This window comes from Cherax quadricarinatus, chromosome 16 (assembly GCF_038502225.1).
Source record: "Cherax quadricarinatus isolate ZL_2023a chromosome 16, ASM3850222v1, whole genome shotgun sequence".
Lineage (NCBI taxonomy): Eukaryota > Metazoa > Arthropoda > Malacostraca > Decapoda > Parastacidae > Cherax > Cherax quadricarinatus.
Window position 1 is genome coordinate 23,109,269 of NC_091307.1, and position 27,037 is coordinate 23,136,305.

The 27,037-nt window shown below is 39.0% G+C and overlaps 1 protein-coding gene across 6 annotated transcripts in view; it reads right to left on the bottom strand.

Annotated features, from left to right (window-relative positions):
• Positions 1-27,037, bottom strand: part of Dhc64C (dynein heavy chain, cytoplasmic) — a 177,622-nt gene that overhangs the window by 145,797 nt on the left and 4,788 nt on the right. For 4 of the 6 annotated variants that reach the window (XM_053776938.2, XM_053776937.2, XM_053776936.2 and 1 more), the window contains exons 2-10: positions 24,580-24,807; positions 23,329-23,422; positions 20,298-20,471; positions 20,032-20,158; positions 19,147-19,275; positions 18,328-18,514; positions 7,280-7,500; positions 6,889-7,010; positions 6,434-6,677 (exon numbers count right to left, since the gene is read on the bottom strand). In XM_053776938.2, coding sequence (XP_053632913.1) covers positions 6,434-6,677; positions 6,889-7,010; positions 7,280-7,500; positions 18,328-18,514; positions 19,147-19,275; positions 20,032-20,158; positions 20,298-20,471; positions 23,329-23,422; positions 24,580-24,807 — 1,526 coding nt within the window. The remainder of the gene's footprint in view (positions 1-6,433; positions 6,678-6,888; positions 7,011-7,279; positions 7,501-18,327; positions 18,515-19,146; positions 19,276-20,031; positions 20,159-20,297; positions 20,472-23,328; positions 23,423-24,579; positions 24,808-27,037) is intronic. The other 2 variants (XM_053776935.2, XM_053776939.2) reach the window with 1 other exon arrangement.

A 27,037-nucleotide genomic window follows, 5' to 3' on the forward strand; every position in this document is an offset into this window, starting at 1 on the left:
TTGTGTGTGAATTTTTTTGTATGAACAAAGCAACTATAATTAGTGAGCAAAGGGAATGAAAATATTTTATGTGGAAAGACTGGCATTCAAAAAAAAGCCTAGGGAACAAATGGATTTGCCAGTTAAAAACAGTAGGGGAGTTAGTAGATGGGGAGATGGAGGTATCGGGTAGATGGCAGGAATATTTTGAAGAACTTTTAAATGTCAACGAAGAAAGGGAGGGGGTAATTTCATGCAGTGGCCAGGGAGGTATACCATCTTTTAGGAGTGAAGAAAAGCAGGATGTGAGTGTGGGGGAGGTATGTGACACATTACGTAAAATGAAAGGGGGTAAGACAGCTGGAACTGACAGGATCATGACAGAAATGTTAAAAGCAGGGGGGAGATATAGTGTTGGAGTGGTTGGTATTTTTGTTTAATAAACGTATGAAAGAGGGGAAGGTACCTAGGGATTGGCAGAGAGCATGTATAATTGGGGAGGAGGAGTATGGAAGAAGTGAATGTTTTCAGATACTTGGGAGTTGACGTGTCGGCGGATGGATTTATGAAGGATGAGGTTAATCATAGAATTGATGAGGGAAAAAAGGTGAGTGGTGCGTTGAGGTACATGTGGAGTCAAAAAACGTTATCTATGGAGGCAAAGAAGGGAATGTATGAAAGTATAGTAGTACCAACACTCTTATATGGGTGTGAAGCTTGGGTGGTAAATGCAGCAGCGAGGAGACGGTTGGAGGCAGTGGAGATGTCCTGTTTAACCCTTTCAGGGTCCAAGGCCCAAATCTGGAGTCACGCACCAGTGTCCAAGAATTTTCCAAAAAAAAATTTTTTTATTTTTTCTTATGAAATCGTAGAGAATCTTTTTGTGAAGGTAATAAAACAAAGTACGAAATTTGGTGGAAAATTGACGAAATTATGCTCTCGCGAATTTTGATGTGTCAGCGATATTTACGAATCGGCGATTTTGCCGACTTTGACTCCCATTTTAGGCCAATTACATTATTCCAATCAACCAAATTCTTAGCTATTTCACTAGTATTATTTCTATTCTATCGATTGAGCACAAGAAATCGCCAAGTCAACTGTTTCAACTACAAAATAAAGTGATCGGAAATTGTTAATTTGGCCAATTTAACACAAAGTTCAAAATATTCCAATTTCAAAATAGGGTCCAGAATGAACAATGTAGGCATTCCTGGCACTAAACTAACATTTCCTCTGTTCATTAGTTGTTTTGAGGCTTTACAAATAAATTCCACTTTGATTTTTTATTCATATAATGAATTTTTATTCACACCAAAAAATAGAAGATTTACTGTTATGCAATACTGCAATAATTGTATAAATATCATCACCATATTTGTGAATGTATATTAGACCCACCAGCTGACGTGTATTAGACGTGTGAGGTCGTTTGTTTACTCTTGAATATCAGCAAAAATTTAACATTTCCGCTACTTTGAGCTCAGTTTCAAGCCATTTCCAGTGCTAAAACCAATCAAAATCATCTCTATTTCTGTAATATGTCTTCCATTCTATCAAATGAGACCAAGAAATCGCAAAATACAACTATAAAAAACATATGAAAAAACACTGCAAAGTTGCTGTTTTAATCGAAAAATCATGATTTCATTTTTTTTCTCTCATTATACACAGTGTGCTGCAGGATCTGTTTTATGTGGTGCACACATACCACATAGATGTATTCTCTCATATCTAGGCCCAAATGTACCACTCACAGTTTATCAGAGTGAGCTGAGCTCATGGCGTAGATCTACGGTTTGGACCCTGAACGTAAAGCCGTAGATCTACGGGACGGACCCTGAAAGGGTTAAGGGCAATGTGTGGTGTAAATATTATGCAGAAAATTCGGAGTGTGGAAATTAGGAAAAGGTGTGGAGTTAATAAAAGTATTAGTCAGAGGGCAGAAGAGGGGTTGTTGAGGTGGTTTGGTCATTTAGAGAGAATGGATCAAAGTAGAATGACATGGAAAGCATATAAATCTATAGGGGAAGGAAGGCGGGGTAGGGGTTGTCCTCGAAAGGGTTGGAGAGAGGGGGTAAAGGAGGTTTTGTGGGCAAGGGGCTTGGACTTCCAGCAAGCGTGCGTGAGCGTGTTAGATAGGAGTGAATGGAGACGAATGGTACTTGGGACCTGACGATCTGTTGGAGTGTGAGCAGGGTAATATTTAGTGAAGGGATTCAGGGAAACCGGTTATTTTCATATAGTCGGACTTGAGTCCTGGAAATGGGAAGTACAATGCCTGCACTTTAAAGGAGGGGTTTGGGATATTGGCAGTTTGGAGGGATATGTTGTGTATCTTTATATGTGTATGCTTCTAAACTGTTGTATTCTGAGCACCTCTGCAAAAACAGTGATAATGTGCAAGTGTGGTGAAAGTGTTGAATGATGATGAAAGTATTTTCTTTTTGGGGATTTTCTTTCTTTTTTTTTTTTTTGGGTCACCCTGCCTCGGTGGGAGACGGCCGACTTGTTGAGAAAAAAAAAAGGGAAGGGGGACAAAAGAGATTGTAAAAATTATAGAGGAACAAGTTTACTGAGATTACCAAGAAAAGTGTACGGTAGGGTTATTGTTGAAAGAATTAGAGGCAAAACAGAATGTAGGATTACGGATGAGCAAGGAGGTTTTAGTGTGTGTAGGGGATGTGTAGATCAAGTGTTTACATTGAAGCATATATGTGAACAGTATTTAGATAAAGGTAGGGAAGTTTTCATTGCATTTATGATTTAGAAAAGGCATATGATAGAGTGGATAGGGGAGCAATGTGGCAGATGTTGCAAGTATATGGAATACGTATTAAGTTACTAAATGCTGTAAAGAGCTTTTATGAGGATAGTGAGGCTCAGGTTAGGGTGTGTGCAAGAGGGAGAATACCTCCCAGTAAAGGTGGGTCTTAGACAGGGATGTGTAATGTCACCATGGTTGTTCAGTATATTTATAGGTGGGGTTGTAAAAGAAGTAAATGCTAGGGTGTTCGGGAGAGGGGTGGGATTAAATTATGGGGAATCAAATACAAAATGGGAATTGACACAGTTACTTTGTGCTGATGATACTGTGCTTATGGAAAATTCTAAAGAAAAGTTGCAAAGTTTAGTGGACGAGTTAGGGAGGGTGTGTAAAGGTAGAAAGTTGAAAGTGAACACAGAAAAGAGCAAGGTGATGAGGGTATCAAATGATTTAGATAAAGAAAAATTGGATATCAAATTGGAGAGGAGAAGTATGGAAGAAGTGAATGTTTTCAGATATTTGGGAGTTGACGTGTCACCAGATGGATATATGAAGGATGAGGTTAACCAAAGAATTGATGAAGGAAAAAAGGTGAGTGGTGCATTGAGGTATATGTGGAGACAAAAGACTATCTATGGAGGCAAAGAAGGGAATGTTTGAAAGTATAGTGGTACCAACACTCTTATATGGGTGTGAAGCTTGGGTTGTAAATGCTGCAGAGAGGAGGCGGTTGGAGGCAGTGATGTTCTAAGGGCAATGTGTGGTGCAAATACTATGCAGAAAATTCGGAAATTAGGAGGTGTGGAGTTGATGGAAGTATTAGTCAGAGGGATGAAGAGGGGTTGTTGAGGTAGTTTGGTCATTTAGAGAGAATGGATCAAAGTAGAATGACATGGAGAGCGTATAAATCTGTAGGGGAAGGAAGGTGGGGTAGGGGTAGTCCTTGAATAGGTTGGAGGGAGGGGGTAAAGGAGGTTTTGTGGGTGAGGGGCTTGGACTTCCAGCAAGCGTGCATGAGCGTGTTAGATAGGAGTGAATAGAAACGAATGGTATTTGGGACCTGACGAGCTGGTGGAGTGTGAGCAGGGTAATGTTTAGTGAAGGGATTCAGGGAAACCGGTTATTTTTATATAGCCGGACTCTAGTCCTGGAAATGGGAAGTACAATGCCTGCACTTTAAAGGAGGGGGTTTGGGATATTGGCAATTTGGAGGGATATGTTGTGTATCTTTGTGCGTATATGCTTCTAAACTGTTGTATTCTGAGCACCTCTGCAAAAACAGTGATTATATGTGAGTGAGGTGAAAGTGTTGAATGATGAAAGTATTTTCTTTTTTGGGGATTTTTTCTTTTTTGGGCCACCCTGCCTAGGTGGGAGACGGCCGACTTGTTGAAAAAAAAAAAATACATACAGTGGTCCCTCAATAATCGTCCGGCCTGAAAGTCTTCCATTTCGGAAATAGTCCCGTTATTTTGTCTAAACATTGGCTCGCAAATGGTCCGTTAACTCGCTAATCGTCCTTCATCCGGGACACGTACTCACGCTCTGAGCCGCCTGGGCCTGCCTTCCCAGCCACTGTACCATTGTTTACCAGTGAGCGACGGTCCCCTCACATGCTCATACGAAATATTTCATAATATTCCATCGATTTTAGTGCTTGCAAGTGCTAAATAAGCTACCATGGCTCCAAAGAAAGCTTCTAGTGCCAGCCCTTTGGTAAAGAATGTGAGAAACACACATAATTTATGAAAAAGTTTGTAGAAAAATACAAAGGTGGTGGTGGTAGAGTGGAAGCAGTTGTGATAGTGGTTGATGGTGGTAGTGATGGTGGTAGAAGGTCATAGTGATGGTGGTAACAGTTGTAATAGTGGTAGAAGGTCGTAGTGATGGTGGTAGAGGGTTCCTTCTTTAGTGATTCAGCGATTCTACCAACTCCTCCAATGTTGTTGGAGTTATATAGGGCTACAGAAAACACCACCGCCTCAGCTGCTGCTTCACCATTATGGACGGCTTACTCTCAGCGGCCCTTATATACCCAACAACAACACAACACCTCTCGTGACATACATAACGACTTATTTTATTCATTCTAGAGTATATTCCATGTTTCTATGTTATTAATATTGTTTATTATGTCATATTAGGTGAATTGTGATAGATAAATAAGCCGTAGAGTTGATATCATTGTCATTCTCCAACAATAAACTTGCCATCCCTCCCTCACACAAACAAGTCTCCAATAAGAACATAAGAAAGGAGGAACACTGCAGTAGGCCTACTGGCCTATACTAGGCCAGTCCTTCACAAATCCAACCCACTAACAGAACAAATGCTACCCAAGCAATAAGCTCAGGTGCAAGTCTGACCCAAATCCAACCCCTCTCTCTCGTGTATTTATCCAACCTAAATTTGAAACTACCCAAGCCATAGCTTTTAGAATATAAGAAAGGAGGAACACTGCAATAACCCTGTTGGCCCATACTAGGCTGGTCCTTCACAAATCCAACCCACTAACAGAACAAATGCTACCCAAGCAATAAGCTCAGGTGCAAGTCCGACTCAAATCCAACCCCTCTCACTCGTGTATTTATCCAACCTAAATTTGAAACTACCCAATGTTTTAGCTTGGATCACCCTACTAGGCAGACCGTTCCACTCATCAACTACCCCTATTACCAATGTGCATTTATACATTTTATTAGTGCTTTACATTTACTTGGCATTTTTTCTGCATGTAAATCTATATTTATGCTAGGGAAGTGACCCTGAAGTGACCTAGAGTCCTTATGGAGGGGGATTCCCTTTCCAAACAATAACCTCTCTTCCCTCTCTCCTCCTCCCTGTCTTCCAGTCATCAACAACAGCCTTCAATAAAGGTAACTGTCATGTTGAATGTTCATTCTTTTGTGCATGTAAATCTATCTTAGGTAAAAAAAAAAAAACTGTTGTTGATACTTCTGGGTGTTTGGAACGAATTAATTGGATTTACATTATTTCTTATGGGGAAAATTGATTCGAAAATCATCTATTTCGATAATAGTCCCACTTCCAGGAACGGATTAAGAACGATAATTGAGGGATCACTGTATATATAATGTTTACCTTATTCAAACTAATCCATGCTGGGGAGGGGGAGGAGGGCTGAAACTATGGAGAGAAAAAATATAGGAAATTTCTCATTCAGTCTTTCTTAATTGGATACAATATTTTTCTTAATTGAAACATAATTTACAACTGCACTTATTCTAAATTCCTAAGCCTGGGAATCTATTTTATTCCAAAAATAAAATTTTATAATACATAAATATTTTTGCTTTCATTAAGAAAATTCAGAATGAGGGTTATATCCAATACTTTTAACTTCTGAAATCATTCCATTTCATTCTGAAAATTACGAATTTGGCATTTCTTCAAATACATAACTTGAATTTTAATGCTTATTAGAAAAATATGGGAGAACTTGAGAAATTCCAAGCAAAAGATTACCACACATATCTTAGGTCATCAAACCTACAACCACCTATTTACAAGAAATTGGAGCCCATTTGAAGAAAGAATAATGTATTTCCTACTTAACACACAGTGCTGGACTGTACATACAATACTGTATTTACTGACAGCATCCAGCTAAACTGAAGCACTGAAAAATTGATATGAAAAAATATCACAAGAAATATACCCTCATACCTCCTCAATGGCATTTAAATCAGCTGCATCCATCTCTGGTTTGAGTTCTGCTGTATCACCATCTGCCAAAGTTGTCGTCTTGACCACAGTTGGCCGAAGAACCCTCACTATGACAGTTCGTAGCTGTTCATGCTGACGACGAAATTTGCGCATTTGTTCCATACGCAACTGCAACCTTTTATGTGCAGGAGATACTCGCCATACCATCTTCAGCTGTTCATCTCTCTTCTTCTTCACAATATCTCTGTAAAGATGAAGTACATAATGAAAATCACTATCTTTAATCATTTTCCCTCCACTACAGGAAGTCACATTCAAGTTTTTAACTTGTATTTTACACTAAAGTTATTTTTAATTGTTGTAGCACCTTCTAATACAAAACTTAGAGAAGTGGATGGAATACAGTCATTAATCTTCATCAATAGGAGAAGAAAAGGTGACAAATGAATGCATACCGAAGAAGACCCTGAAGTTTTTCATATTCGTCATCCCAAGTAATGAACACGTCAAAACACTGACTCATCACTTTTTCAAACTCCTCAAATGCAATGTGCATGAGACGGCGAGTCCCAAGAACCTGCGTGATTAATACAAGTAACATATTAAGTAATCTTCCAACACAAGAAAAGATAAAATGCTCTTTACAGATGTGATTTTAATGTATGATTTCCATGTAATATATCTGCATGAAATAACTTGGCTATTAACTTCAACTATAGTATTCATAAGTGCAGGTTTATATGATTAATCAATCTTTCTTTTTAATGCTACCATCAATATTTTAAGTCTATTAATATTGTGCCTGTAATAAAAATTATATTTATTTTAAAGACAATGCTAACTAACCTTGAGGATCTGTGAAGACAAGTCTCTTGATATAGCCTCCACCAGTCTTAAAGCTCTCTGAATAGGATATTTTGTTGATCTAATCTTCCTAAGGTGGTTAAAGATAGCTTGTACTGCAGAGCGAATTTTCTCTAACTCTGTGGCTGCCAAAAGATCATTTAATGGGAAATCCTTCATAAGAGGTGCATAGTCATTGACTGTTGCTAATGCTTGCTTCAAACCTGTAATAAAAGAATGACATTTAATGTTTTTATACAAGAACTTTTTTTTTTAATGCATTGGCCATCTCCCACCGAAGTAGGGTGACACGAAAAAAAAACTTTCACCATGATTCACTCCATCACTGTCTTGCAAGAGGTACACTGATACTACAGCTCAGATGCCAGTCCAAACTGCAAATACCCCCACCCCTCCCTCAAGAGTGCAGGTGCTATATATCCCACCTCCAGGACTCAAGTCTGGCTAACTGGTTTTCCTGAATCCTTTCATAAAATGTTACCATGCTCACACTCAAACAGCCCGTTAAGTCCCAAAAGTATTTGCCGATTCCCACCAAGGCAGGGTGGCCCGAAAAAGAAAAACTTTCACCATCATTTACTCCATCACTGTCTTGCCAGAAGGGTGCTTTACACTACAGTTTTTAAACTGCAACATTAACACCCCTCCTTCAGAGTGCAGGCACTGTACTTCCCATCTCCAGGACTCGAGTCCGGCCTGCCGGTTTCCCTGAACCCCTTCATAAATGTTGCCCTGTTCACACTCCAACAGCACGTCAAGTATTAAAAACCATTTGTCTCCATTCACTCCTATCAAACACGCTCACGCATGCCTGCTGGAAGTCCAAGCCCCTCGCACACAAAACCTCCTTTACCCCCTCCCTCCAACCTTTCCTAGGCCGACCCCTACCCCGCCTTCCTTCCACTACAGACTGATACACTCTCGAAGTCACTGTTTCGCTCAATTCTCTCTACATGTCCGAACCACCTCAACAACCCTTCCTCAGCCCTCTGGACAACAGCTTTGGTAATCCCACACCTCCTCCTAACTTCCAAACTACGAATTCTCTGCATTATATTCACACCACACATTGCCCTCAGACATGACATCTCCACTGCCTCCAGCCTTCTCCTCGCTGCAACATTCATCACCCATGCTTCACACCCATATAAGAGCGTTGGTAAAACTATACTCTCATACATTCCCCTCTTTGCCTCCAAGAACAAAGTTCTTTGTCTCCACAGACTCCTAAGTGCACCACTCACCCTTTTCCCCTCATCAATTCTATGATTCACCTCATCTTTCATAGACCCATCCGCTCACACGTCCACTCCCAAATATCTGAATACATTCACCTCCTCCATACTCTCTCCCTCCAATCTGATATCCAATCTTTCATCACCTAATATTTTTGTTATCCTCATAACCTTACTCTTTCCTGTATTCACTTTTAATTTTCTTCTTTTGCACACCCTACCAAATTCATCCACCAATCTCTGCAACTTCTCTTCAGAATCTCCCAAGAGCACAGAGTCATCAGCAAAGAGCAACTGTGACAACTCCCACTTTAAGTGTGATTCTTTATCTTTTAACTCCACGCCTCTTGCAAAGACCCTCGCATTTACCTCTCTTACAACCCCATCTATAAATATATTAAACAACCATGGTGACATCACACATCCTTGTCTTAGGCCTACTTTTACTGGGAAATAATTTCCCTCTTTCCTACATACTCTAACATGAGCCTCACTATCCTCGTAAAAACTCTTCACTGCTTTCAGTAACCTACCTCCTACACCATACACCTGCAACATCTGCCACATTGCCCGCCTATCCACCCTGTCATACGCCTTTTCCAAATCCATAAATGCCACAAAGACCTCTTTAGCCTTATCTAAATACTGTTCACTTATGTTTCACTGTAAACACCTGGTCCACACACCCCCTACCTTTCCTAAAGCCTCCTTGTTCATCTGCTATCCTATTCTCCGTCTTACTCTTAATTCTTTCAAAAATAACTACCATACACTTTACCAGGTATACTCAACAGACTTATCCCCCAATAATTTTGGAACTCTTTTGTCCTCTTTGCCTTTATACAAAGGAACTATGCACGCTCTCTGCCAATCCCTAGGTACCTTACCCTCTTCCATACATTTATTAAATAATAGCACCAGCCACTCCAAAACTATATCCCCACCTGCTTTTAACATTTCTATCTTTATTCCATCAATCCCGGCTGCCTTACCCCCTTTCATTCTACCTACTGCCTCACGAACTTCCCCCACACTCACAACTGGCTCTTCCTCACTCCTACAAGATGTTATTCCTCCTTGCCCTATACACGAAAACACAGCTTCCCTATCTTCAACAACATTTAACAATTCCTCAAAATATTCCCTCCATCTTCCCAATACCTCTAACTCTCCATTTAATAACTCGTATATCATATACACATGATATCAATTTTACCTACTGCCTCACGAACTTCCCCCACACTCACAACTGGCTCTTCCTCACTCCTACAAGATGTTATTCCTCCTTCGTGTATAGGGCAAGGAGGAATAACATCTTGTAGGAGTGAGGAAGAGCCAGTTGTGAGTGTGGGGGAAGTTCGTGAGGCAGTAGGTAAAATGAAAGGGGGTAAGGCAGCCGGGATTGATGGGATAAAGATAGAAATGTTAAAAGCAGGTGGGGATATAGTTTTGGAGTGGTTGGTGCAATTATTTAATAAATGTATGGAAGAGGGTAAGGTACCTAGGGATTGGCAGAGAGCATGCATAGTTCCTTTGTATAAAGGCAAAGGGGATAAAAGAGAGTGCAAAAATTATAGGGGGATAAGTCTGTTGAGTGTACCTGGTAAAGTGTATGGTAGAGTTCTAATTGAAAGAATTAAGAGTAAGACGGAGAATAGGATAGCAGATGAACAAGGAGGCTTTAGGAAAGGTAGGGGGTGTGTGGACCAGGTGTTTACAGTGAAACATATAAGTGAACAGTATTTAGATAAGGCTAAAGAGGTCTTTGTGGCATTTATGGATTTGGAAAAGGCGTATGACAGGGTGGATAGGGGGGCAATGTGGCAGATGTTGCAAGTGTATGGTGTAGGAGGTAGGTTACTGAAAGCAGTGAAGAGTTTTTACGAGGATAGTGAGGCTCAAGTTAGAGTATGTAGGAAAGAGGGAAATTTTTTCCCAGTAAAAGTAGGCCTTAGACAAGGATGTGTGATGTCACCGTGGTTGTTTAATATATTTATAGATGGGGTTGTAAGAGAAGTAAATGCGAGGGTCTTGGCAAGAGGCGTGGAGTTAAAAGATAAAGAATCACACACAAAGTGGGAGTTGTCACAGCTGCTCTTTGCCGATGACACTGTGCTCTTGGGAGATTCTGAAGAGAAGTTGCAGAGATTGGTGGATGAATTTGGTAGGGTGTGCAAAAGAAGAAAATTAAAGGTGAATACAGGAAAGAGTAAGGTTATGAGGATAACAAAAAGATTAGGTGATGAAAGATTGAATATCAGATTGGAGGGAGAGAGTATAGAGGAGGTGAACGTATTCAGATATTTGGGAGTGGACGTGTCAGCGGATGGGTCTATGAAAGATGAGGTGAATCATAGAATTGATGAGGGAAAAAGAGTGAGTGGTGCACTTAGGAGTCTGTGGAGACAAAGAACTTTGTCCTTGGAGGCAAAGAGGGGAATGTATGAGAGTATAGTTTTACCAACGCTCTTATATGGGTGTGAAGCGTGGGTGATGAATGTTGCAGCGAGGAGAAGGCTGGAGGCAGTGGAGATGTCATGTCTGAGGGCAATGTGTGGTGTGAATATAATGCAGAGAATTCGTAGTTTGGAAGTTAGGAGGAGGTGCGGGATTACCAAAACTGTTGTCCAGAGGGCTGAGGAAGGGTTGTTGAGGTGGTTCGGACATGTAGAGAGAATGGAGCGAAACAGAATGACTTCAAGAGTGTATCAGTCTGTAGTGGAAGGAAGGCGGGGTAGGGGTCGGCCTAGGAAGGGTTGGAGGGAGGGGGTAAAGGAGGTTTTGTGTGCGAGGGGCTTGGACTTCCAGCAGGCATGCGTGAGCGTGTTTGATAGGAGTGAATGGAGACAAATGGTTTTTAATACTTGACGTGCTGTTGGAGTGTGAGCAAAGTAACATTTATGAAGGGATTCAGGGAAACCGGCAGGCCGGACTTGAGTCCTGGAGATGGGAAGTACAGTGCCTGCACTCTGAAGGAGGGGTGTTAATGTTGCAGTTTAAAAACTGTAGTGTAAAGCACCCTTCTGGCAAGACAGTGATGGAGTGAATGATGGTGAAAGTTTTTCTTTTTCGGGCCACCCTGCCTTGGTGGGAATCGGCCGGTGTGATAATAAAAAAAAAAAAAATAAAATCAATATATACCATATACATGTACATATATCATATATATACATGTATATGTGGATGTTATGAATGAGAAGCTGGATGTCCTGGCTTTAAGTGAAACAAAGCTGAAGGGGGTGGGAGAGTTTCAATGGAGAGGAATAAATGGGATTAGGTCAGGGGTTTCAAATAGAGTTGGAGATAACGAAGTAGCAGCAATAATGTTGAAGGATAAGCTATGGCAGGAAAAGAGGGACTATAAATGTATTAATTCAAGGATTATGTACAGTAAAATAAAGATTGGATGTGAAAAGTGGGTTATAATAAGTGTGTATGCACCTGGAGAAGAGAGAAGTGTAGAGGAGAGAGAGATTTTGGGAAATGTTGAGTGAATGCGTGGGGAGTTTTGAATCAAGTGTGAGTAATGGTGGGTGGGGATTTCAATGCTAAAGTGCGTAAAAATGTTAAAGAGGGAGTAGTAGGTAAATTTGGTGTGCCAGGGGTAAATGTAAATGGGGAGCCTTTAATTGATCTATGTGTAGAAAGAAATTTGGTAATAAGTAATACATATTTTATGAAAAAGAGGATAAATAAATATACAAGGTATGATGTAGCACATAATGAAAGCAGTTTATTAGATTATGTATTGGTGGATAAAAGGTTGATGGGTAGGCTCCAGGATGTACATGTTTATAGAGGGGCAACTGATATATCGGATCATTATTTAGTTGTAGCTACAGTTAGAGTAAGAGGTAGATGGGAAAAGAGGAAGGTGGCAACAACAAGTAAGAGGGAGGTAAAAGTGTATAAACTAAGGGAGGAGGAAGTTCAGGTGAGATATAAGCTACTATTGGCAGAAAGGTGGGCTAGTGCAAAGATGAGTAGTGGGGGGGTTGAAGAGGGTTGGAATAGTTTTAAAAATGCAGTATTAGAATGTGGGGCAGAAGTTTGTGGTTATAGGAGGGTGGGGGCAGGAGGAAAGAGGAGTGATTGGTGGAATGATGAAGTAAAGGGTGTGACGAAAGAGAAAAAGGTAGCTTATGAGAGGTTTTTACAAAGCAGAAGTGTTATAAGAAGAGCAGAGTATATGGAGAGTAAAAGAAAGGTAAAGAGAGTGGTGAGAGAGTGCAAAAGGAGAGCAGATGATAGAGTGGGAGAGGCACTGTCAAGAAATTTTAATGAAAATAAGAAAAAGTTTTGGAGTTAAACAAGTTAAGAAAGCCTAGGGAAGGTATGGATTTGTCAGTTAAAAACAGAGTAGGGGAGTTAGTAGATGGGGAGATGGAGGTATTACGTAGATGGCGAGAATATTTTGAGGAACTTTTAAATGTAAAGGAAGAAAGAGAGGCAGTAATTTCATGCACTGGTCAGGGAGGTATACCATCTTTTAGGAGTGAAGAAGAGCAGAATGTAAGTGTGGGGGAGGTACGTGAGGCATTACGTAGAATGAAAGGGGGTAAAGCAGCTGGAACTGATGGGATCATGACAGAAATGTTAAAAGCAAGGGGGGATATAGTGTTGGAGTGGTTGGTACTTTTGTTTAATAAATGTACGAAAGAGGGGAAGGTACCTAGGGATTGGCGGAGAGCATGTGAAGTCCCTTTATATAAAGGGAAAGGGGACAAAAGAGACTGTAAAAATTATAGAGGAATAAGTTTACTGAGTATACCAGGAAAAGTGTACAGTAGGGTTATAATTGAAAGAATTAGAGGTAAGACAGAATGGAGGACTGCGGATGAGCAAGGAGGTTTCAGAGTGGGTAGGGGATGTGTAGATCAAGTGTTTACATTGAAGCATATATGTGAACAGTATTTAGATAAAGGTAGGCAAGTTTTTATTGCATTTATGGATTTAGAAAAGGCATATGATATAGTGGATAGAGGAGCAATGTGGCAGATGTTGCAAGTATATGGAATAAGTGGTAAGTTATTAAATGCTGTAAACAGTTTTTATGAGGATAGCGAGGCTCAGGTTAGTGTGTGTAGAAGAGAGGGAGACTACTTCCCGGTAAAAGTAGGTCTTAGACAGGGATGTGTAATGTCACCATGGTTGTTTAATATATTTATAGGTGGGGTTGTAAAGGAAGTAAATGCTGGGGTGTTCGGGAGAGGGGAGGGATTAAATTTTGGGGAATCAAATTCAAAATGGGAATTGACACAGTTACATTTTGCTGATGATACTGTGCTTATGGGAGATTCTAAAGAAAAATTGCAAAGGTTAGTGGATGAGTTTGGGAATGTGTGTAAAGGTAGAAAGTTGAAAGTGAACATAGAAAAGAGTAAGGTGATGAGGGTATCAAATGATTTAGATAAAGAAAAATTGGATACCAAATTGGGGAGGAGTATGGAAGAAGTGAATGTTTTCAGATACTTGGGAGTTGACGTGTTGGCGGATGGATTTATGAAGGATGAGGTCAATCATAGAATTGATTAGGGAAAAAAGGCGAGTGGTGCATTGAGGTATATTTTTTTTTTTTTTTTTTTTTTTTTCCCAACAAGTCGGCCGTCTCCCACCGAGGCAGGGTGACCCAAAAAAGAAAGAAAATCCCCAAAAAGAAAATACTTTCATCATCATTCAACACTTTCACCACACTCGCACATTATCACTGTTTTTGCAGAGGTGCTCAGAATACAACAGTCTAGAAGCATACACATATAAAGATACACAACATATACCTCAATGCAGTTTGGAGGGATATGTGGAGCCAAAAAACGTTATCTATGGAGGCAAAGAAGGGAATGTATGAAAGTATAGTAGTACCAACACTCTTATATGGGTGTGAAGCTGGGGTGGTAAATGCAGCAGCGAGGAGACGGTTGGAGGCAGTGGAGATGTCCTGTTTAAGGGCAATGTGTGGTGTAAATATTATGCAGAAAATTCGGAGTGTGGAAATTAGGAAAAGGTGTGGAGTTAATAAAAGTATTAATCAGAGGGCAGAAGAGGGGTTGTTGAGGTGGTTTGGTCATTTAGAGAGAATGGATCAAAGTAGAATGACATGGAAAGCATATAAATCTATAGGGGAAGGAAGGCGGGGTAGGGGTCGTCCTCGAAAGGGTTGGAGAGAGGGGGTAAAGGAGGTTTTGTGGGCAAGGGGCTTGGACTTCCAGCAAGCGTGCGTGAGCATGTTAGATAGGAGTGAATGGAGACGAATGGTACTTGGGACCTGACGATCTGTTGGAGTGTGAGCAGGGTAATATTTAGTGAAGGGATTCAGGGAAACCGGTTATTTTCATATAGTCAGAATTGAGTCCTGGAAATGGGAAGTACAATGCCTGCACTTTAAAGGAGGGGTTTGGGATATTGGCAGTTCGGAGGGTTTGGTTGTATATCTTTGTATGTGTATGCTTCTAAACTGTTGTATTCTGAGCACCTCTGCAAAAAGTGATAATGTGCGAGTGTGGTGAAAGTGTTGAATGATGATGAAAGTATTTTCTTTTTGGGGATTTTCTTTCTTTTTTGGGTCACCCTGCCTCGGTGGGACACGGCCAACTTGTTAAAAAAAAAAATATATATATATATATATATATATATATGAAGGGGGTGGGAGAGTTTCAGTGGGGAGAAATAAATGGGATTAGGTCAGGAGTTTCAAATAGAGTTAGAGCTAAAGAAAGAGTAGCAATAATGTTGAAGGATAAGTTATGGCAGGAAAAGAAGGAATATAAATGTATAAATTCAAAGATTATATGGAGTAAAATAAGGGTTGGATGTGAAAAGTGGGTTATAGTAAGCATTTATGCACCTGGAGAAAGAAGTGTAGAGGAGAGAGAGAGATTTTGGGAAATGTTGAGTGAGTGCGTCTGGAGTTTTGAACCTAGAGAGAGAGTACTTGTGGTTGGGGATCTCAATGTTAAAGTGGGTAAAAATATTGTGGAGGAAGTAGTAGGTAAATTTGGGGTGCCTGGGGTAAATAAAAATGGGGAGCCTTTAATTCAGCTATGTGTATAAAGAGGTTTGGTAATAAGTAATACATATTTTAAAAAAAGAGGATAAGTATACAAGGTATGATAGAGCACATAATGAAAGTAGTTTGTTAGATTACGTATTGGTGGATAAAAGGTTGATGGGTAGGCTTCAGGATGTACATGTTTATAGAGGGGCAACTGATATATCGGATCATTATTTAGTTGTAGGTCCAGTTAGAGTAAAAGATTATAGCACAAAAGGAAAATGGCAACAGGTGTAAACGTATAAATTAAGGGAGGAGGAAGTTAGGGCGAGATATAAGCAACTATTTGCAGAAAGGTGGGCTAGTGCAAATATGAGGAGTGGGGGTTGAAGAGGGTTGGAATAGTTTTAAAAATGCAGTATTTGAATGTGGGGCAGGAGTTTGTGGTTATAGGAGGATGGGTGCAGGAGGAAAGAGGAGTGATTGGTAGAATGATGAAGCAAAGGGTGTGATAAAAGATAAAAAGATAGGTTATGAGAGGTTTTTACAAAGCAAAAGTGTTATAAGAGCAGAGTATATGGAGAGTAAAAGAAAGGTGAAGAGAGTGGTGAGAGAGTACAAAAGGAAAGCAGATGATAGAGTGGCAGAGGCACTCAAGAAATTTTGCAGAAAATATGAAAAATTTCTGGAGATAAACAAGTTAAGAAAACCTAGGGAACTAATAGATTTGTCAGTTAAAAACAGTAGGGGAGCTAGTAAATGGGGAGCTGGAAGTACTGGGTAGATGGCGGAAATATTTTGAGGAACTTTTAAATGTCGATGAAGAAAGGGAGGCGGTAATTTCATGCACTGGCCAGGGAAGTATAACATCTTTCAGGAGTGAAGAGCAGGATACGAGTGTGGGGGAGGTGCGCGAGGCATTATGTAGAACGAAAGGGGGTAAAGCAGCAGGAACTGACAGGATCATGACAGAAATGTTAAAAGCAGGGGGTGGATATAGTGCTGGAGTGGTTGGTATGAAAGAGGGGAAGGTACCTAGGGATTGGCAGAGTGCATGTATAGTTCCTTCACATAAATGGAAGGGGGGACATGAGAGATTGTAAAAATTATAAGGGAATAAGTTTACTAAGTATACCAGGAAAAGTGTACAGTAGGGTTATTATTAAGAGAATTAGAGGTAAGACAGTAGGATTACAGATGAGCAAGTAGGCTTTAGAGTAGGTAGGGAATATGTAGATCAAGTGTTTACACTGAGGCATATATGTGAACAGTATTTAGATAAAGGTAGGGAAGTTTTCATTGCATTTATGGGTTTAAAAAAGGCATATGATAGAGTGGATAGGGGAGCAATGTGGCAGATGTTGCAAGTATATGGAATAGATAGTAAGTTACTAAAGGTTGAAAAGGGTTTTTATGAGGATAGTGAGACTCAGGTTAGGGTGTGTAGAAGAGAGGGAGATTACTTCTCGGTAAAAGTAGGTCTTAGAGATGTGTAATGTCACCATGGTTGTTTAATATATTTATAGAAGATGGGGTTGTGAAGGAGATAAATGCTAGTGTTGGGGAGAGGGGTGGGATTAAATTACGGGGAATCAAGTACAAAATGGGAGTTGACAGTTACTTTTTGCTGATGATACTGTGCTTATGCTAGATTCTAAAGAAAAGTTGCAAAGGTTAGTGGACGAGTTTGGGAGGGTGTGTAAGGGTAGAAAGTTGAAAGTGAACATAGACAAGAGTAAAGTGATGCGGGTATCAAACGATTTAGATGAAGAAAAATTGGATATCACATTGGAGAGAGGGAGTATGGAAGAAGTGAATGTTTTCAGATATTTGGGAGTTGATGTGTCAGCAGATGGGTTTATGAAGGATGAGGTTAACCACAGAACTGATGAAGGAATGAGGTTGAGTGGTGCATTGGGGTATATGTGGAGACAAAAAACATTATCTATGGAGGCAAAGAAAGGAATGTATGAAAGTAAAGTGGGTGTAAAGCTTGGGTTGTAAATGCTGCAGAGAGGAAGCGGTTGGAGGCGGTGGAGATGTCCTGTCTAAGGGCAATGTGTGGTGTATACATTATGCAGAAAATTCTGAGTGTGGAAATTAGAAGGTGTGGAGTTAATAAAAGTATTAGTCAGAGGGCTGAAGAGGGGTTGTTGAGGTGGTTTGGTCATTTAGAAAGAATCAAAGTAGAATGACATGGAATGTACACAAATCTGTATGGGAAGGAAAGCGGGGTAGGGGTCATCCTCAAAAAAGTCGGAGGGAGGCGGTAAAGGTGGTTTTGTGGGCGAGGGGCTTGGACTTCCAGCAAGTGAGCGTGAGCGTGTGAGATAGGAGTGAATGGAGACGAATGGTTTTTGGGACTTGACGAGCTGTTGGAGTGTGAGCAGGGTAATATTTAGTGAAGGAATTCAGGGAAACTGGTTATTTTTATATAGCCAGATTTGAGTGCTGGAAATGAGAAGTACAATGCCTGCACTTTAAAGGAGGGGATTGGGATATTGACAGTTTGGAGGGATATGTTATATATCTTTATATATGCTTCTAAACTGCTGTATCTGGGTGTCTCTGCAAAGACAGTGATTATGTATGAGGTGAAAGTGCTGAATTATGATGAAAGTATTTTCTTTTTTTGGGATTTTTCTTTTTTGGGTCACCCTGCCTCGGTGTGAGACAGCCGGCTTGTTGAGAAAAAAAATCATACATCACCAAGGCAAGGTGATGAAAAAATTACCATTAGTCATCTCTAACCTCTGAAAACATGTGACATTAATACATTTGCTTTATTTTACTACATTACTTACCAGTATCAGTATCAAATGAAACTGTAGCATGAAAACGCTTTCCATGCTTCAAAACATCCAGAGTAAGAGCCACCTCTAAACTCTCTCGCTTATCTTGTATCTTCAGTAAGGCCCTTTCTAAGTTGAGCCAGAAGCTTATCTCCTGAAGAGCTGTACCACTAGATGGATCTCTATCCAGCTTGGTTACCTGATTTACAGAAATAAGCAAAGCTCAGAAATGACCGTCATATATGACATAATATACAGTACATTTTAAAGCAATCATTTAAACAGCATGGCAAATTTAATTAAAACTAGTGAAAAATTTGTGAGTACATTTGATTCTCAAATAAATGTGTGATGGAAATATAGAGAAGACAAACCAAAGGTCATAAACCTCTTCCATGAGAAACTAATGCAGAAACTTCAAAACAAAGGGGAAATAAAAACTAAAAATGAATTGGAGGCTGACTGGATAATGCACAGTTAAATGAGGAAGGAAGTTTTCTTGGGGAAATATTACCAGTGGGGTGTCACAAGGATTAGTACTTGCCTGTATAATGTTAATTGATATGACTTATCATGACTAATAGAAAACTTTGTGATTGCCAATGCAAAACTTTTGTCCAAAACAAAAATTCTGCAAATCTTTACCAGATGATTTAGAAAAGTGGACAGGAAATGGAGTGACAGATGTATGATAGAATCAAATGTTGATATATGTCACGTAATGGAAATGGGAGAAAGTAAAACCAGACCACAAAGAACAAAGTTTTTCAAAACTCTGGGTTTATCACATGAACAAATAAATCTAGGAGTCATTATACATATTTACAATACCTTCTGAATTTCCCTGATCCATCTAGCCACTCCATTTTGCAGCTGGTTAAGGAAATTTGAATCTTCAACTCTATCGCCAAAGTCGGCAACCTTTGGACGTGTTCCTTCATCAGCACACTTCTTGATAACCTGTAAAAGAAATAATAAAAAAGTATAATATCAAGTTTTAAGTGATTAGAACCACAAATATGCACACTTCAAAAACAAATTTCAATTTCAAAACATACATCTATACAGCATAATTTGAAAAGTACATAGCATTCACAACATTTCAAGCAATGTTAGGCTAGGTCAAATTACTTAATACTATGATGATTACATAGATCCTAGGTAGTAGGCTAGTAGACAGCAACTGCCCAGAGAGGTACTTCTATCCTGCCAAGTGAGTGTAAAACAGAAGCCTGTAATTGTTTTACATGATGGAAGGATTGCTGGAGTCTTTTTGTCTCAAACATGCAAGGTTCCAGGTATGTCTTACTACTTCTACTTACACTTAGGTCACACTACACATGTACATACAAGCATGCATGCATGCACACACGCACACCTCTGGGTTTTCTTCTATTTTCTTACTAGTTCTTGCTTATTTCCTATCTCCATGGCAAAGTGGAACAGAGTTCTTTCTCTATAAGCCATGTGTCTTAAAAGGCAACTAAAATGCCAGGAGCAAGGGGCTAGTAACTGCTTCTCCTGTATACATTACTAAACTTAGAGAAACTTTTTCTTTTTGGGCCACCCTGCTTCAGTGGGATATGGCCAGTTTGTTTAATGATGATCTACATTTATAATTAAAGTTCCTTTTAAGATTCAATTGATTATTGTAAAGAATACCAAAGCTCAAGGCTCTTAAGACGGTAAAATTTTATAAAAGAAAAAGTGACTGACCTGTGCTACAGTTGGATGGATGGGCAAAGATATATCAGGGATATCAATGTTTTGTTGTAAATGCAGAAGGCCCATTTCTAACTCTGCAATCTTTTTTTCAACAGATGGTGCCATCTTGTCTCCATCTCTATTAAGAATAAAAATATGATATTTACACCACAACACATTTTGATATACTGTAAATTAAAAATTGCACAAGTGCTATATAGTTCACACACATTGCTCATACCCAGGTCAGTACTGTATGAGTTGCACAAATTATTCACCTCTCTATCTTTCCAGATTCTTTAACAAACGATTTAAAGTATGGAGCAACAGCATTTGCTACAATTGCATGGAGTGTCTCATATGGCGAGCCATCACTCAGGTTCAAAGTGCGTATCTGAGACAAGATGGATTTGTCTGCTTCAATTACCCCACCTCTCTTGATAAACAGGATACTGGAAAGGGAAAGAAAATTAGATAAATTAATCTTCTGTGACCTAGTGTAATTTTTTTTTGGTCTGAAGAAACCTCTGGATTGCTTGTGAAATAAAACTGCAACTTTTTAATTTGTATACCACATTCCTTTTATTCTTACTCTACTTACTACAGTGCAAGAAGTAATGTATAAGGTTACCTTTTATTCACTAACACACTGCCCAGCACACTAATCTCAATGTACATTTCATCATCTCCTTTTTCCAATAATTATTGCCCTCGCCAAACACCTACAGTGCTTGTCATGGCATTATGCTGGATGAGCACCCCAGCATAATGCCGTGATGAAAATCAAAGGCCTTCCATACGGGGGGAGGTCTTTTTTTGTCAGTTCATTCTGCTGGATAGCAGCCGTTAGCATAACGTCACGGCCTTGCGCCACACTTTACAGTGAGTTCTCATTGCTCATGAGGCTGCCATGGTGAAAGGAAGTGCTGTACTTCCGTGGCGAGAGGAAGTGTTGCACTTTTCTCTCTCATCCGCCTCATCCTTTGTTCAGTGTTCCCTTTGGTTTTGGGGCTATACATTTTTGATTATGGGTAAAACGAAACTGAAACTATATCTTAAATCACAGGGCTTCACAGAGCTGGGCACCAGACGAAACAAATAGTGGAGAACATTAGTGTGTGTGAGCACTCAGTGAGGAACTGGATGCACCGTTTCAAGGCTGATGGCAGTGCTGAGTTACTGCCTGCCAAATCTCGGCCTGTCTCCTCCAAGAAGACATCTGCTCGTACCTTAACTGTACCTTAACATTATGCCAGGGCGCTCACCCAGCATAATGCCGTGACAAGCACTATAATCATGGTTACATACATAAAGTTACCCCTTTGTCTTTAACCCATAAACAGTCCAAGCAGAACTACGTTCACATGTGTAGTGCTACAAAAGTAGATCTAAGTTTTTTTACATATTTAAAAAAAAAAAAAAAGTAAATCAAAGTTTTTTTTACACATTTTCAAATATTTTTTTTATTAACACACTGGCTGATTCCCACCAAGGCAGGGTGGCCCAAAAAAGAAAAACTTTCACCATCATTTACTCCATCACTGTCTTGCCAGAAGGGTGCTTTACACTACAGTTTTTAAACTGCAACATTAACACCCCTCCTTCAGAGTGCAGGCACTGTACTTCCCATCTCCAGGACTCAAGTCCGGCCTGCCGGGTTCCCTGAATCCCTTCATAAATGTTACTTTCCTCACACTCCAACAGCACGTCAAGTATTAAAAACCATTTGTCTCCATTCACTCCTATCAAACATGCTCACAATGCCTGCTGGAAGTCCAAGCCCCTCTCACACAAAACCTCCTTTACCCCCTCCCTCCAACCTTTCCTAGGCCGACCCCTACCCTGCCTTCCTTCCACTACAGACTGATACACTCTTGAAGTCATTCTGTTTCACTCCATTCTCTCTACATGTCCGAACCACCTCAACAACCCTTCCTCAGCCCTCTGGACAACAGTTTTGGTAATCCCGCACCTCCTCCTAGCTTCCAAACTACGAATTCTCTGCATTACATTCACACCACACATTGCCCTCAGACATGACATCCCCACTGCCTCAAGCCTTCTCCTCGCTGCAACAATCATCACCCATGCTTCACACCCATATAAGAGTGTTGGTAAAACTATACTCTCATACATTCCCCTCTTTGCCTCCAAGGACAAAGTTCTTTGTCTCCACAGACTCCTAAGTGCACCGTGTGATGTCACCGGTGACATCACGCATCCTTGTCTAAGGCCTACTTTTACTGGGAAATAATCTCCCTCTTTCCTACATACTCTAACTTGAGCCCACTATCCTCGTAAAAACTCTTCACTGCTTTCAGTAACCTACCTCCTACACCATACACCTGCAACATCTGCCACATTGCCCCCCTATCCACCCTGTCATACGCCTTTTCCAAATCCATAAATGCCACAAAAACCTCTTTAGCCTTATCTAAATACTGTTCACTTATATGTTTCACTGTAAACACCTGGTCCACAGCCTAAAGCCTCCTTGTTCATCTGCTATCCTATTCTCCATCTTACTTTTAATTCTTTCAATAATAACTCTACCATACACTTTACCAGGTATACTCAACAGACTTATCCCCCTATAATTTTTGCACTCTCTTTTGTCCCCTTTGCCTTGATACAAAGGAACTATGCATGCTCTTTGCCAATCCCTAGGTACCTTACCTTCTTCCATACAATTAAATAATTGCACCAACCACTCCAAATGTAGAAAAACAAAAAGATCTACTTTTTTTACATACTTTCGAATGTTGAAAAAACGTATATATACGTTTGGACCATTTACGGGTTAACACCAATGCTTCAAAAATTTTAAAACTACGTACACCTTTTGTAACCCCACACCATCTAATTTCTGGGCTCCTAACTGTCTGCATAATATTCACACCCATATAAAAGTATTGGGACCACTGTGATACATTCCCCTTTTTGCCTCCACATAACTTTTCCCAACACACCACTTTCCTTTTGTCCCCCAGATCTATCATATGGTTCACTTCATCTTTTGTAGACATTTGTCAATGCATCGTATCCCCTCCCAATATATTCATTTCCCCCTTTCTCCCTCCTTCCAGTCTAATATTCCATATTTCACTACCAAACTTTTTTTTGTTATTCATCATCTTTCCCTTTTCTATGCTTCATAAATCTATGCAGTTTTACTTCATAATATCCCAAAGAAATTCATCAGTAAAGAACAATAGCGACAACCCCCACTTCATATCAGATTCATCTTTTAATCTCATGCCTCTCCAATACTCCAGCATTCATCTCAAATATCTAGTATATCATACTAACCTATTCATTTTTATTGAGGTAAAATGTACACCACTTGAGATATGATACACTACTTCCTTTTCTTCTTCCATCTCTCCACCTTCTTCTGTTTCTTCTGAAAGAAATAACACCAAATTTTTGACAAGAATTAATAATAAATACTTATCAAATTGCAGCAAAATCCAATTTAAACTTGTACATCTCTATTACTGCAGGGATTAATGACGGGTTTGGAAATGCAGGATTTAACTTATCAGTTTGGTATACATTTAATCAAGAATGAATTTCAGAAAGTACTGAAAAGCTGAAAACACCAAGATTTGTTATAATGGTGTTTACTGAATCTAACCACTGCATTTAATAATTCTCTCCTGATCCTATCTTCTTCCCCAGTTAACTGTTCTCTTCCCACACTATGAGGTGTCAAAATTTTTCGTGACAGTTTTTTCACCCACACTTCCAGTACATAAACTGTCGACAGCAGCAGAGGAATTTACAGAATACATACAAATGTTGAAATCTGCTAAGATAGATCAGAATTTCATGCACCAAATATCCTTCAAGGTAACTTTAATCTTCTAAATATGAAGTCAAAATTAGTAACCAACAGTACAGTATTAACAAAAGGTACCTGAAAATACCATAAATATCATTAAGAACATCAGTGAAAGCTAAAAGATTTTTGACAAGTTTGCATTTAATCAACAGATAATGGGACAAGCGTAACTGGTAATATACTAATTCAATGCCTACAAACAATTAAGAACTAATTAGAGATTCATCATGATTACAATTGTGATTTATCACAGCCTCACCAAAGTGCAAACACATGAATTAAGTTTCAACTCATACATATCTAATAAGAGGGAGTGTTTAGTCAATATAGTACATGTAATTGCAAGAATAAGAATGGGAAACAGACCTGAGAACTAACCCCCAAATAATGTTTGGCAAAAGCTGAACACACAAACATGAAAAAAAAAACATGCACATCCATATGACAGGATACAGTACAAGAGATCAAACTGTGTTCTTTGTAAGACTAAAGATATTTAACACTTAAGCAAGCCTTTGTATAGATAATTTACACATTAATTCATAACACCAAAACACAAAACCTGGACAGGCTAAATGACAGTATTATAATTACGTATACAAATATTTAAGATGCTATCACCAACATATATCTCAATCTGTACAGCTTTCAATATACAATATTTTCACACTAAAATATAAAATACCTTTTGTGGCACATACTAAAATATAAAATACCTTTTGTGGCACATCTTTGTATGAGAAGTGATTTTGTTTGCGGGTCTCCAATAAATTTCCGAATAACCTCCAAGTACTGTGGAGCATTAAGCGCTGTCTGAAGTTCAACAGATGGTTCATCATCATCTTCCAGCATAACAGATCCTACACGTTTTACATAGCATACAACCGTTTCCACATCTGCTACTGCACCAACAGCTTCAAGACCACCCCCTCCTCCCTCTCCTGCTTGAATAAAGAATGTGTCAATGAAACAAATACTGTAATAAATAGAATTAAAGTACATCATCCACAACAGTATTACAATATAGGCAGTACATAGAGTACACAGACTTTGGTAAATTGCAGTGTTAATAATACACATTTCAGGAAAAACCAAGCCTAACAACTACAAAAATATGAAGTAATTTGGATGACATTTGAATTTACAAGACAAATTACCAAATTACATAATTTATCTGCAGCTTGCCAGCCTAACTAAAAACTGCAGTATACAGTGGTACCTTGACTAATGAGTTTAATCTGTTCCGTGACCTACCTCGTAACTCAATTTGCTTGTATATCAAATCAATTTTCCTCGTTGGAATTAACCTAAATGCCATTAATCCGTTCAAGCGGAATTCCTGCTCTTGGGAGGCAGGAGAAAATATTTCAATATAATGCTAGTATCAATTCTACGGCTTATCTATCACAACTGATCTAATATGACAAATATAAATAACACAAACATGATATATACTCTAAAATGAATAAAATATGGCATTATGTGACAAGTGGTGGAGGTCACTCCCGAGGTAAAAATAATTATTGCTCTGACCATATCTTCCCATGCTTCCCCTTCTGAGGTCTTTTTATAAGAGAAAATGGAATGTTTATCAGGCTACCTGCACTAGATCACTAGTTTCATAAGGAAAACACTGAAACAATGTTTTTATAAATAAGAAATATTGTATAAAAACATAATAGAGAATGCAAAGAAATAAGTGTACACATTTACCTTGGAGAACAGATGCTGGCAGAGGTGAAAAGTGGAAAAGATAGGCAGTGGCATATGCTGTCGGTGGCCCTATAAACCCCAACAACAACAAAGACAGGCAGAAGAGATTGGAGGAGTTCATTTTGCTTCATGATTTTTCTATCACTTTATCACTTAACTTACTTGCTACACTCTTAACGCTACACTTTATTGCTGAACTTAATTGCGCTGGTACTGCCTTGCCAACCGCACTACCCGTACACCTCACTCGTGTTTTTCTATGATTTCATGCTTTAATTCAATGAACATTATCCTCCTCTTCTCAGCACTGTCCTTTACACTTACCTTCTTAGGACACATGGTTAGAAAAAAAAAGAAATTTGGCAAAATAACTGCACAAAATGCAAGCACAACACAAGAGAGAGGCTTCCACGGCAAGGTAAATACATGCACTACTGAGCGGATGCTGTGGCATTCGCTGTGCCAACTAGTGGTGGCATATCTGAAGCTCACTTGTAACTCGGATTTTGGCTCTTAACTTGAGCAAAAAATTAACCGAGCGACGGCTCATAACTAAAAACTTGCATGTTGGAGCACTCATAAGTCAAGGCTCCAATGTACAAAAATACTAAAAAATAATAATAATAATAATAATAATAATAATAATAATAATAATAATAATAATAATAATAATAATAATAATAATAATAATAATAATAATAATAATAATAATAATAATAATAATAATAATAATAATAATAATAATAATAATAATAATAATAATAATAATAATAATAATAATAATAATAATAATAATAATAATAATAATAATAATAATAATAATAATAATAATAATAATAATAATAATAATAATAATAATAATAATAATAAAAGAGAAGAAAAAGAAGAAAAACTTTATAAAACTGGGATGCTTGAATGTGCGTGGATGTAGTGCAGATGACAAGAAACAGATGATTGCTGATGTTATGAATGAAAAGAAGTTGGATGTCCTGGCCCTAAGCGAAACAAAGCTGAAGGGGGTAGGGGAGTTTAGGTGGGGGGAAATAAATCGGATTAAATCTGGAGTATCTGAGAGAGTTAGAGCAAAGGAAGGGGTAGCAGTAATGTTGAATGATCAGTTATGGAAGGAGAAAAGAGAATATGAATGTGTAAATGCAAGAATTATGTGGATTAAAGTAAAGGTTGGATGCGAGAAGTGGGTCATAATAAGCATGTATGCACCTGGAGAAGAGAGGAATGCAGAGGAGAGAGAGAGATTTTGGGAGATGTTAAGTGAATGTATAGGAGCCTTTGAACCAAGTGAGAGAGTAATTGTGGTAGGGGACCTGAATGCTAAAGTAGGAGAAACTTTTAGAGAGGGTGTGGTAGGTAAGTTTGGGGTGCCAGGTGTAAATGATAATGGGAGCCCTTTGATTGAACTTTGTATAGAAAGGGGTTTAGTTATAGGTAATACATATTTTA